We start from the raw sequence: 13,874 nt of genomic DNA, 5'->3' as shown, positions 1-13,874 counted from the left end.
AGGAGGGGTTTACATTGCTTCATTAATATTAAATGTTAATATTTAGTCCGCTTAAAACATGTCATTTCATGATAAAATTTATGAGGGCATGTTTAGAGGTGGGGCAACTGGTGGCGAGTAACTCTTGAGGCCTGGCTACTAGCGAAGGACTAGCAAATTTTGAGCCCTGCTTTAGAGGCTCCAAAAAAAAAAAAAAAAAATTTAATGCACATTTTTAACCTGAAAAACAAAAAATTGTGCATTTATAAATTTGTTAAAAAGATGAACTTCTCCTTTAATGTGTACCTGCTATCCCTCCAGTAGAGGGGTAACAATAAATATACTTTAGGGGAAGATCTACCAAGACCTGGGTCACACCAATGCATGTTGCAATCTGCTGCAGGAAAAAAGTCCGACCCTGTACAAAAATATAGCAGCCGAAAATAGATGTGAACGTGTCCCATAGAAAACCATAATAAATGGAAGGTAGTATGTTTCTGCAAGAAGCAAAAGCACTAAAAACACATTGTGTGAACCAGGCCTTAAACTGGCACACCCAGAATCTGGTACAGCTGTGCATGGCAGCCAGTTTCTAACTTAAGCTTGTTCAATTAAGCTTTGACAATAAAACCTGGCAGCTGATTGGATGCTATGTACAGCTGCACTAGATTTTTCACTCACCACTTTTAGTAAGTAAACCCCTTAGGCTACGTTCACACTAGCCTGGTTAGCAAGCGGAAGACAGGCATTTGGGAAGCGTTTTTACAGTTTCCCAAACGCCTGGGAAAATTCTGCACATTGCAGCACATGGTGCTGTTCAAACGGGAGCGCTAGCGTCGCGGAAAAACGGACGCCTCTGGTCGAGTCAGGAGGAGTTGAAGCCTCCTATTCAAGTCTATGGTGCCGCTCCACAAATGCCCAGCCGGCGTTTGCGACGCGGTTGCGGAGCACTAACCATTCAAACTTCATTATAGGCGGTTAACGCTTGGCAAAACGCCTAGCAACCACCGCTAAACCGCACGTTAAAAACACTCCGCAAACACCGGACCAACGCTATAGGGGCATTTGGCAAGAGTTGAAAAAACAGTCAAGTGTGAACGAGCCCTTAGTCTCGCTAAAGGCCAACTGAGGTCACACATTTCTATAGCCCTGAACCTGGACACATTAGGAATTGTAGTAGTGTGCTCTGAAATGCTTTTAACACTTTTATCACCGAAAATATGGTGTTCTGCCCTACCACACAAGTACTTTCCACTCACCAGCCAGTGTATTAGTTACACCTTGGTAGTACCAGGTTGGACTCCCTTTTGCCTTCAGAACAGCCTTAATTCTTCGTGGCATAGATTCAACATTCCTCAGATTTTCATAATGACATGGTCGCTGCAGGTTTGTTGGCTGCACATCCATGATGGGAATCTCCTGTACCACCACATGCCAAAAGGTGCCCCATTGGATTGAAAGCTGGTGACTGGAGGTCACTGGAGTACAGTGAACTCATTGTCATGAGCAGGAAACCAGTTTGAGATGATTTGAGCTTTGTGACATGGTGCATTATCCTGCTGGAAGTAGCCATCAGAAGATGGGGACACTGAAGTCATAAAGGGATGGACATGGTCAGCAACAATACTCATGTAGGCCCTGACTAAAATTGTCAATTGGTACGAAGGGGCCCATAGTGTGCCAAGAAAATCTCCCCCACACCATTACACCACCACCAGCCTGAACTGTTGATACAAGGCAGGATGGATCCATGCTTATGCTAAATTCTGACCCTACCATCTGAATGTTACAGCTAAAATATAGACTGAGATCAAGCAACATTTTTCTAATCTTCTATTGTCCAATTTTGGTGAGCCTGTGCAAATTGTAGCCTCCATTTCCTGTTCTAACAGACAAGAGTGGTACCCGGTATGGTCTTCTGCTGCTGTAGCCCATCAGCTTCAAGGTTCAACGTGCTGTGCTTTCAGAGATGGTATTCTGAATACCTTGGTTGTAACAATTTGTTATTTTGAGTTCCTGTTGCCCATCATCTCGAACCAGTCTGCCCATTCTCCTGACAAAGGCATTTTTTTTTGCACACAACTGCTGCTCACTGGCTATGCTTTTGGACCATTCTCTAAACCCTAGAGATTGTGGTACATGAAAATCCCAGTAGATCTGCGGTTTTTGAAATACTCAGACCAGCCCGTCTGGCACCAACTGCAATGCTCAAAGTGACTTAAATCCCCTGATGCTTGGCTTGAACTTCAGCAAGCAGTCTTCACCACATTTAGATGCCCAAATGCACCGAGTGCCTGCCACGTGATTGGATGATTAACAATTTGTGTTACCAAGCAATGGAATAGGTGTACCTAATAAAGAGGCCAGTGAGTGTATATTAACAAATTTGAGTAACGGCTACTCACAAATGTCTTCCCAACAGACTTGTTACAAAAAGAAACCATGTTGGGTTACAAAGTTCTGGTACAGGGTTTCTCAACCAGGGAACTCAAGAGTTCCTCCAAAAAGGTTGCTATTGGTTCTGTTCCCCCAGACAAGTTTGCATTGACATCATTGATCTTTTTAGTTATCTGTGGGGGGTCATTCTTCCCAATGACCGCATTCTTCCCTTTTACCAGTACACTAATGTATCATGAGTTGTAGCTATACTACTTTTATCATGGGTTCCCTGAAACTGTAAAGTTATTTGGAGGGTTCCTCTGTTGAAAAGGGTGAAAAAAAAAAGGCAGGTCTGGTTACTTAGTGCTGATTACCAAGAGTATTTGTCTCAACTATGCAACCTACTGGACTAGGCCAACACCCTGCACAAATGCTACAATTGGAAGGTATAGGCAAAACTATGAGAAACTGGGAATTTTAAACTGTAAGTCATGGAAAAAGATTAAACAAACAATGAATGTCACAACTACAAAGATCCTCAGAACATCTGTTGAAAAAGAAAACCCATACCTCAAGAAGACATACACAACAGAAAGTGCTAGATGTCCCATTTCTTCACTCATAGGATGTACAGGTGAAACTCGAAAAATTAGAATATCGTGCAAAAGTTCATTTATTTTAGTAATGCAACTTAAAGGTGAAAAGAATATGAGATAGACTCATTACATGCAAAGCAAATAGTTCAAGCCGTGATTTGTCATAATTGTGAGGATTATGGCTTACAGCTCATGAAAACCCCAAATCCACAATCTCAGAAAATTAGAATATTGTGAAAAGGTGCAATATTCTCGACTCAAAGTGTCCCACTCTAATCCGCTAATTAAGCCATAACACCTGCAAAGGGTTCCTGAGCCTTTAAATGGTCTCTCAGTCTGGTTCAGTAGGAATCACAATCATGGGAAAGACTGCTGACCTGACAGTTGTGCAGAAAACCATCATTGACACCCTCCATAAGGAGGGAGGGCCTCAAAAAGGTAATTGCAAAGGTTGGATGTTCCCAAAGTGCTGTATCAAAGCACATTAATAGAAAGTTATGTGGAAGGGAAAAGTGTAGAAGAAAAAGGTGCACAAGCAGCAGGGATGACTGCAGCCTGGAGGGGAATGTCAGGAAAAGGCCATTCAAAAGTGTTGGGGACTTTCACAAGGAGTGGACTGAGGCTGGAGTCAGTGCATCAAGAGCCACCACACAGACGGATCCTGGACATGGGCTTCAAATGTCGTATTCCTCTTGTCAAGCCGCTCCTGAACAAAAACGTCAAGCACTTTACCTGGTCTGTTGCTCAGGTGGTCCAAAGTCCTGCCAAGGATCCAGAGTATGGAGGAAGAATGGAGAGGCACACACTGCAAGATGCTTGAAGTCCAGTGTGACGATTCCACAGCCTGTTGATTTGGGGAGCCATGTCATCTGCTGGTGTTGGTCCACTGTGCTTCATTAAGTCCAGGGTAAACGCAGCAGTCTACCAGGAGATTTTGGAGCACTTCATGCTTCCTTCCGCAGACTAGCTTTATGAGGATGCTGACTTGGCACCTGCCCACACTGCCAAAAGCACCAAAACCTGGTTCAATGACCGTGGGATTACTGTGCTTGATTGGCCAGCAAACTTGCCTGACCTGAACCCCATAGAGAATCTATGGGGCATTGCCAAGAGAAAGATGAGACATGAGGCTGAACAATGCAGAAGAGCTGAAGGCCGCTATTGAAGCATCCTGGTCTTCCATAACACCTCAGCAGTGCCACAGGCTGATAGCTTCCATGCTGCGCTGTATTGAGGCAGTAATTGCTGCAAAAGGGGCCCAAACCAAGTACTGAGTACATATGCATGCTTATACTTTTCAGAGGTCTGATATTGTTCTATGTACAATCCTTGTTTTATTGATTGCATGTAATATTCTAATTTTTTGAGATTGTGGATTTGGGGTTTTCATGAGCTGTAAGCCATAATCACCACAATTATGACAAATCCCAGCTTGAACTATCTTGCTTTGCATGTAATGAGTCATATTAGTTTCACCTTTTAAGTTGCATTACATCATTTAGATCTTTTGCACGATATTCTAATTTTGAGTTTCACCTGTACATCTACCCATTTACTTATAAGCCACTTTTCTTCCCTGTATAGGTAAAATGTAAAAGCAGATCCTTAAGTAATACAATCCAAATATTTCTGAAACCATAAAGTACTTGAGAAGCTTAGTTCAGTGCCCATTACCATGAGCCCAAGTAGAAAGGTTTCCATTGCTGTTCCAAGTTTGCCAAGAAATTCTGCTCTTTTAGCATATGTTAAGGGGAACCTCCAAACTAGCAGACAAGGCTTTTTCACAGTGCATACAGCAATGAGTGAATGCAGCATACACACACTAATGAAATTTTAAATTGCACATCATAGTACAGACTCCCTGAGTTATGAGCTCCACCATAAATCCTACCTGTCAGAGGATTCTTGGGGTGTTGAACAGGAGAAAGATTAAACCTGCTGGAAGCCACACCAGATAGTACACATCAGTGTAACCTCGCTACATAGTTCTAATGCAGTGCTCCTGACCCGTCAGACGAACTTTAACTGACAAAATTTGAGGAAGATAATCTTGAGGACTTGTCCAGTACTGTGCCTGTGAAGTTTATGTGAAGCCCCTCTCAGATGGAACCTAAGCCTTCTGGAAAGGCTATTTTTTTCTGAAGCTGAAGACATTCCAGCCTTGGGTACCCCTGTTGGTACCCCCCAACGCAACAAAATTCAACTGGACAGGTGGATAACTGTTAGCCAAGCAGCACCTCCACTGTTCGGGTATTCTAATAGCCAGCACACATAGCTATCAGAATAACCAGCAGGGGAATTACTCCCTTTGTGTTAACAGATGAAGTATCCTTATGCTAGGTACACATACGTGTTTATTTTCATTCAATCCCACGGGCTGGAAAGAAAAAAAAAAAAAGTTGAACTGGCCAATATTCTGTAAGAGTGTACCAACCTTTAGATTTTTGTTTTGGCTGCAAGCCGATATCTGCAAATATATAGAAAGCTCTAGTAATGGTCTCTAATTTACAATGGTGTATAAATCTAATGTTATTAATGCAACTAATAGTTTAAAAAAAATAAAATCTTACCATACATAGATTACATTGGTGAATATGTTGGTGGTGGTATTGCTTTATGATCTAGGGCTGCCATGTGTACGCAGGTTTTTATGCGCTTTGATAGCATAGCTGTTAGGACCATGCGTTTAAATCTTCAATAATGTTCCCTGACAATTAGCACTTCTTGAAAAGACTACAACTGGCATACTAAGACAAGATCAGAAAAGCCTCTGGTTATAAGCCTCACATCATGACAGGTTACAGTGGGGGAATGTACAAGTGATCTCAGGGTTTTCCTGGGAAACCAAGAGATCTACACAAATGCTAATAAGCCATGCGTTAATCCTGCCACAAGCACCCTTATAGAACAATTGTCTACAGTGAGCATATACAACAAACATGGCCATGTTTTTCAGCATCTGCCAAGCTTGTAGCTGAATTCTAACAAGTCTTATTTGTCCCAAGTCCCAAATACCAGTCGCTACAGTGTTAAGTAGCTGGGGCCAGATTCAGACATACAAGATAGATGCTTAAAAAAAACCCCTTCTGAAACAAATGGCATTCAGACCAAAGTCATGATGTTTCACTGAACCATTATGTCCAATGAAGCTGGCACCAATATTCAAAGCATGAAGCTTGTTCACTCATTTAACCCACTTCTCCTGGTCTTGGATCAACACTTATTGGTGAAAAAGGTGCCCTAGGTGGCTTTAAAGAAACAAGCTTCAATGTAGTTTTTCCAAGGCCTGCTGTGAGATTTGAACTTCTGGGGTGTTTGCATTTCATGCCACATGGCTACAGGGGGAAGAGGAAAAAATAAAAAAATAATAAATTCCGTACTTAGAGCTGCAATGGCACAATAGTACACAGGATTTATGTAGCACCAACAGTTTACACAGTGCTTTAACACAACTACAAATAATTCTTTAGAGGGTGGCCTGAGATTTGTTGGAACACAAGTGAATATCCTTTTACAAACTGTTTATATAAAATGGACAGAAGCCATTTGAATTACTCCATTATCTCATTCTACCATAAAAGCTAGAAAACAAAAAACAAGCACTACCACCTACAGCATTGTTAACGGATCAATAAAGAAAGCTAACCAGATGCTCATTTGGGGTTATGCAAGGACAATTCCTACCTTAAATACATGGACAAGCAGAAAACAAAACCCACAAGACTCCATAAAAAAAAAAACCAAAAAAAAACCCAAAACATAAAATAGGTTACTAGGGTCTGATGAACACCTTTCCACCAGATGGGAACAAAGGGAAAACTGAACTGGTATCAAGCCAAAGTAAAGCAGCACTGCTCATTTAAGATGCTTGTTATAGCAGAATAAATCCACTAAGGGACAGGGAATACATTGGAAAGCAAGCATAGAGAACAGCCTGCAAAATAAGACTCATCCCTAGAGAAGGTTGAACAATACAGATGAAAGCAGTTCAGGAAACGGGAGCAGTAAGCATGCATGCACAATGTAACAGATTTTTCCAAATGTCTGATGCAACAGTAGCATGTGTTGTCTTATTAAGGAGTGACACAGCATTATCCCCTTTCTTGTGAGCTCTTGTGAAGCCAGCCTAATTCATAGGCATAGAGGAAGCCCGCCAGGTCATGTCTACTACAAGAGAATGCTAGGCTGGTCATGGTTTAATCAGCACAACTACAGAGATCCAACTACTTCGTAAATTAGAATTATGCTGGTATGCTGGACAGTTCTTAAGAGGGGAAAAAAAAAACAAAAACAAAAAAAAAAAAACCTAAAGATACCAGTATCTGGATATGAAAATCTTAAGACTACTTTAAACTAGGCATCCTCTGCTTGAGATCCTTTCTGACCAAGTCTTAAAAATGGTAAGTACTCTGCTGCTTGAGATTCATTTCAAGGGTCAAAGAATGACTTTCACCCACAGAAGGCACTGAAAGTGCAAACAAACCATCTGAGACTGTCACTCCCGTTGACAGCCAACAATTCCACATAGAAGTAACATGATCATGCTGGATTCTAGGACTGAAGATTTTACTACAACTATCCCAACATGCAGAAGTACTGAGAAGCATGCTGCTTTACAGCCTGTGCTAGTGGCAAAAGAGTCACCAGGAATAAAGCAGGCTGCTCTGGTCAGAGGTAATGTCTTTCAGAACAGATGCCCCTTGTTACCCCATTAACTTCCCACAAAGTGATCAACTGAACAGATTCCCCTTCCTTACCACTTCAGTTACTGGGATCTGATCGATCAACTGATCTGCTTTTATTATTGAACAGATCCACTTCATTACTTTTAAGGCTCACCATGCACTTAACCTGATTCTAGAATGGAAGATCTACCATTAACTATAAAGTACAGTGGGTCCAATGTGATATTGAATTAGTTTGACTACCTTCATATTGCATAGCTTTGGCAACTCTAGGGGTCCATTCACACCAGCTGCTCCATTACAACAGTCACTGGTGTGCGGTGCGATCTGGCTGCAGTAATGATTGTGGAGCATCATGCAGTTAGTTTTTTTTTTTTGTGAAACTAACAAAGGTCAGTGATCTTTGGTCTAGTTCTTTTTGCTGCAACATGGTGCAAGGTGATTTGTCTCACTGTGCTGAAAAAGTACAACCAGCTGTATCCCACCCGAGAATACTGCCCACATGCCAGTGGTTTGAACCAGGCACTTAGGAGACAAGGCATTTTGCGAGGGGACTGTGCTGGAATAGCCACCCACCACAGTCCCACTACACCTGACGTGAATGTACCCTACAGGAGATTATACAGACAGTATAGTGTATTGCCAGCTTTAGACTGGCGTCTGAGTATCTACTGTACAGATCCTTGGTTACCCTTTACACTTCAGTTACTGACATCTGATGAATCCACTGAACATCAGTTACTGACGTCTGATGAATTCACTGAACAGATTCCTTGTTACCCTTTAACATTTCACTTCTTATGATGTACAGAAAAGATCCCATTCACTAAATCTTTAAACACTTCAATTACCAAGGTCTGCTGTATCCAATGAACAGATCCCTGTCATTACCCTTTACTACAATATGATGTATGCTTCTTAAAGCAGAACAAAATCCATCAACTTAGATTCAAAACATTTACATTCCAGGAATGCTAACTGTCACATTTGCTTGTGTTCTCAAGCAAACTGTCAAACCATCAAATGGCTGATGTCCTAACTGATCACATGTGCAGCTCCATGGCAGTTGCAGATCAAAGCAGAGGCCAAGATGGCAGCTTCCTTGGCTGAAAAGAATAAGAGGGTTTAGTGTCGCTTTAACACTCCAGTGTGATCTGATGTATCTACTATTAAGGGGTAATGATTGGGATGTATTCAGCACCTCAGCTCATACTATGAAATAGTAAAGAGTAATGAAAGGAATCTGTTCAGGAGATGCCTCAGATCACATTAACGGAACAGATCCCAGTTATCCTTTACCATTTCAATTAATGCGATCTGATGTGCTGAATAGACCCCATTCACCACCCTTTAACACTTCAGGTGCTGGGATCTGAACTTCCTTGCTCTTAAAACTTCAGCTACAGACCCCATTCACTACAGTTGCTGTGATCTGATGTATCCTCCGTATTTCAGTTACTGTGACCTGATGTATGTTCAGAACAGATTTATGTTACCCTTTAACATGTCACTATGATCTGATGTACTGAATAAATCCCATCCACTACCACTTAAACCTTCAGTTACTGTGTTCTAATGTATCCACCAAACTGATCCCTTTCATTACCCTTTAACACTTCAGTTACTGTCATCTGATGTAATCACTGATCTGCTACAACAGCTGACCAGATCCCCTTCAATTACTCATTAACACTTTTGCCACTATGATCTGATGTACAGTTGTGTCCAAAATTATTCAACCCCCACTGAAATTGAGTGTTTTGGCCAGTTTGACATTGCTTTTGATCATTCAGTCATCTTGCTTACATTTACATTAAAGAGGCACTTGTAGGTCAGACAAATATAACATAACAGTTATAATGAAATAACCACAAATGTCTTTTCTGTGCTCACAGCATTATCAGTTTTATTCAACCCCCAAGTGACATTCAATCTTAGTACTTAGTACAGCATCCTTTTACAGTTATAACAGCTTTTAAACGTGAAGCATAGCTTGACACAAGTGTCTTGCAGCGATCTACGGGTATCTTCGCCCATTCTTCATGGGCAAAGGCCTCCAGTTCAGTCACATTCTTAGGCTTGCGCACTGCAACTGCTTTCTTTAAGTCCCACCAGAGGTTCTCAATCGGATTTAAGTCTGGTGACTGCGATGGCCACTCCAAAATGTTCCAGCCTTTCCTCTGCAACCATGCTCTAGTGGACTTGGAGGTATGCTTGGGATCATTGTCCTGTTGAAAGGTCCAACGTCTCCCAAGCCTCAGGTGTGTGACGGACTGCATCACGTTTCCATCCAATATCTCCTGGTACTGAAGAGAATTCATGGTACCTTGCACACGCTGAAGCTTCCCTGTACCTGCAGAAGCAAAACAGCCCCAAAGCATGATTGACCCTCCACCATGCTTCACAGTAGGCAAGGTGTTCTTTTCATCATAGGCCTTGTTCTTCCTCCTCCAAACATAGCGTTGATCCATGGGCCCAAACAGTTCTAATTTTGTTTCATCAGTCCACAGAACACTATCCCACAACTTTTGTGGTTTGTCCACATGGCTTTTGGCATACTGCAGTCGACTCTTCTTATTCTTTGGAGACAGCAAGGGGGTACGCCTGGGAGTTCTGGCACGGAGGCCTTCATTACGCAGTGTGCGTCTTATTGTCTGGGCTGAAACTTCTGTACCCACATCTGACAAATCTTTTCTCAGTTCCTCAGCAGTCACACGGGGACTTCTCTCCACTCTACGCTTCAGGTAGCGCACAGCAGTCGAAGTCAGCATCTTCTTTCTGCCACGACCAGGTAGCGTTTCAACAGTGCCCTTTGCCTTGAATTTGCGAATGATGCTTCCTAAGGTGTCTCTTGGTATGTTTAACATCTTTGCAATCTTCTTATAGCCATTGCCCTTCCTGTGAAGAGAAATCACCTCTTCTCTTGTCTTCCTGGACCATTCTCTTGCCTTCACCATGTTTGTAACCACACCAGTAAATGTCTAGAAGGAGCTGAGTATCACAGTCATTTTAAAGCTGCCTAATTGGTGCTTATTATGCTTGATTGCTGCTCGGTGACATCCACAGGTGTTTTCAATACCTGATGGAAAGCACCTGTATGAACCTCTGTTCTTCAGAGTGGTAGTCTTTAAGGGGTTGAATAATTGTGGCAATGAAGAAACCACATAAGAACCATTTACTACTGTATTACATAAACAATTGATGTCATTTTAGTTGCATTTGGGTAGTTACAACGTCCTTGTAGGATTTGATTCTGAATACAATTCCAAATGTACACTATAGTCCCTAAACCCCTTTACAGCATTGGGGGTTGAATAATTTTGGACACAACTGTACCTACTGAACAGATCCTGATCACATTTTACTTAGGCTTCATGTACACGAGAAGCTCAAACTTGAGTTTAGGAGCTTTTGCCAAAGCTCCTAAACTCAGCTCCATAAAAGCCTGTGTCTTTGTACACATAGGCTTTTAGCAGAGTTTAGCAGCTGCCACATTCAGGTGAGGTTAAATCTCCCTCTCCTGAACGCAGAAAAATTGCATTCAGGATAGGAATGTTTTGACTGCTGGCAAATGCAAAAAACGCGGCAAATGCATTTTTCCGCGGTTTCCCTCGGTCAGGTTAGGCTTATGTACATAAGCCTTAGTCTTAAGATTCAGATGATCTTATGTGCCAAATAGAGCCCATTCACTACCTTTAACACTTCAGTAGCTGATCTCATGTATCTCTTGAACAGAACCCTTCAATCTTTGGGTTACTAGAATCTGATGTATCCAATTGAATACATCCCTTTTATTACTAGGCTCGGATTAAGCCACTGAACATATCCCTTTCATTAGCCTTTAACCTTTGGATTACTAGGATCCAGTGTATTCACCCATCTGCTACATGAGTTTTACAAGTCTCCTATAATTACCCATTAAACACTTTTGGTTACTATGATCTGATGGATCTACTGAACAGATCCCTTGCATTGCCCTTTAACATGTATCCGCCGTACTTCAATTACTGGGACCTGCTGTATGTACAGAACAGATCTGTTACCCTTTAACATGTCACTGTGATCTTACGTGGTGAATAGATCCCATTCACTACTCAACACTTCAGTTATTGAAACCTGATGTATCCACCAAACGGATCCCTTTCATTACACTTCAGTTACTGTCATGTGATGTATTCATTGATCTGCTACATCAGCTGAACAGATCTCCTTCAGTTACCCAGTAACACCTTTTGGTTACTATGATCTAATGGGTCTATTATTATAATACAGTATTTATATAGCGCCAAAGGGTATGCTCAGCGCTGTACAGTAGCAAGGGGGACAGAACATGACACAAGACAGTAACAATACACGAGGGGTTTGAGGGCCCTGCTCTTTCGAGCTTACAATCTACTGAACAGATCCCATGCATTGGCCTTTAACCTTTCATTTAGTATGATCTTATGTGCTTAATAGATCCCAATCACTACCCTTTACACACTTCAGTAATTGATCGAACCCATCCATTGAACAGTTCCATTGCACTACTCTTTGAACACTTCATATCCATCTGCTACAGCAGCTAAACAGGTCCCCTTCAGTTACCCAGTAACACCTTTTGGTTACTATGATCTGATGGGTCTACTGAACAGATCCCATGCATTGCCCTTTAACATTTCATTTGGTATGATCTTCTGTGCTTAATAGATCCCAATCACTACCCTTTACACACTTCAGTAATTGATCGGACCCATTCATTGAACAGATCCCTTGCACTACTCCTTGAACACTTCATATCCATCTGCTACAGCAGCTGAACAGATCCCCTTTAATTACACCTCAGTTACTGTGATCTGGTGAATTGGCTGATCTGAACCGATCCCCTTTCTGATGTGAACTTCCAATGGGTTGGTGCTCCATTGTTTAGCAATAACAAAGACATAAATAAATGAATGAGTGCAATGCCAGGTCAGAGCAGCCCCCAGCCCCCAGCCTGATCCGGGCCAGGTGGAGGTGGCCGTGTCCAGGGCTCAGGCAGACCTCCATGAATGTGGATGGGTAGGAGGAGGAGGCGGCATCGGTAAAGAAGGCAGCCAAACGTGACACCAATGGGGGGGGACGACACCTATCGGATGAGTAGCAGTGAATCCCCAGAGCCCTGTAGTGACAGCCCGGCGTCCTCTACTCACCATGGACCCAGCCGAGCTCCCGGAGCAGAGCAGCCGTAAGGAGCAGTAATGGTAAGAGGTGGCAGCCAACCCCCCGACACGAGCCGTACATCTCGCTGCACCCCCCACACAGCCGGCTGGAGGGGGAGGACACCCAGGCAATCAGCAATCTCTTTGTAATCCCTGAGATGGCGGTCCAGGTGAAGGCGGCGTTCATACACACAGTAGCAGCAGCGTCGCCCTGACAGGGGGTCTGCTCGGGGACACAGGAGACGTGCACTTCCAGGCGACTCCACAGACGCTCCTCTTATAGCAGCGGCGGCAGCTGGATTTGCAGCAGCAGGCGGCGTGAAGATAAGGAGCTGGAGCGGCAGGCGGCGCCCCTGAGCGAACACTCACAGCTGAGCTCCAGTACGCGTCTCTGTGATCCGGCTCGGCCGCGGATTGCATGATCCGAGAAAACGGGCAACCTGCGCCCAGTGACGAGCGCCGCCGTCCACTGTCTGTGTGTGTGAGGATGGCTGTCACCTGACAGGAGGAAGTTATGTCAGCGGAGCACATGGCAGGGGGCGGGGGACTGGTGCCAGGCTACATGCTGCATGGCTGCTGTACACTAGACATGGTGTAGTATTCGCGGGATGCCGTACAGTCGGGATGGGAGGTGTGGGACCGAACAGCCAATCACATGGCAGGAGTCGCTTTTTTTTTTTCCTGCTCTACGCGGCCTTGAGGTGAATGTGACCCGGTGTGTGTATGAGGGACAAGGTCACTGGGTGAACCTGCTACATTCACACGGTGTGCCGGCTGCTCAGGTGAATGCAGCTTCTCCTATTCACACACAGGGCAATGGACGGCTACTGTACAGCTACAAACGCTTCGTGTACGTGTATGGACTCATTCACACAGGCAGACATGGATTTTCTGCATGAGAGAGAGGTTCTTGCTGGCAGGAGTAGAGGATCCTGAATACAATCCGCACCTAAACTACTGCTTGGGCTCCATTCTTGCAATTTTTTGGCGCAATTAAAATGCTTTCCACATGTCTCTTGAAAGGACTTCCCTGTTTTTATTCTTTGTCATATTGT

At 43.3% G+C, this 13,874-nt stretch overlaps 1 protein-coding gene across 2 annotated transcripts in view; it reads right to left on the bottom strand.

Moving 5' to 3' along the window:
* The window catches only part of VLDLR (very low density lipoprotein receptor), an 81,253-nt gene extending 67,844 nt beyond the window's left edge, over window positions 1-13,409 (bottom strand). For both annotated transcript variants that reach the window (XM_089656693.1, XM_089656694.1), the window contains exon 1: window positions 12,811-13,409. In XM_089656693.1, the coding sequence (XP_089512819.1) occupies window positions 12,811-13,006 (196 nt within the window). In that variant the 5' untranslated portion in view covers window positions 13,007-13,409. The remainder of the gene's footprint in view (window positions 1-12,810) is intronic.
* Between the last annotated feature and the right edge of the window lie 465 nt (window positions 13,410-13,874).

Source organism: Staurois parvus, unplaced genomic scaffold, assembly GCF_062004578.1.
Source record: "Staurois parvus isolate SC_StPar_1 unplaced genomic scaffold, SC_StPar_1.0 ptg000929l, whole genome shotgun sequence".
Lineage (NCBI taxonomy): Eukaryota > Metazoa > Chordata > Amphibia > Anura > Ranidae > Staurois > Staurois parvus.
The sequence above is the reverse complement of the archived record's forward strand: the minus strand, read 5'-3'. Positions and strand labels throughout refer to the sequence as shown.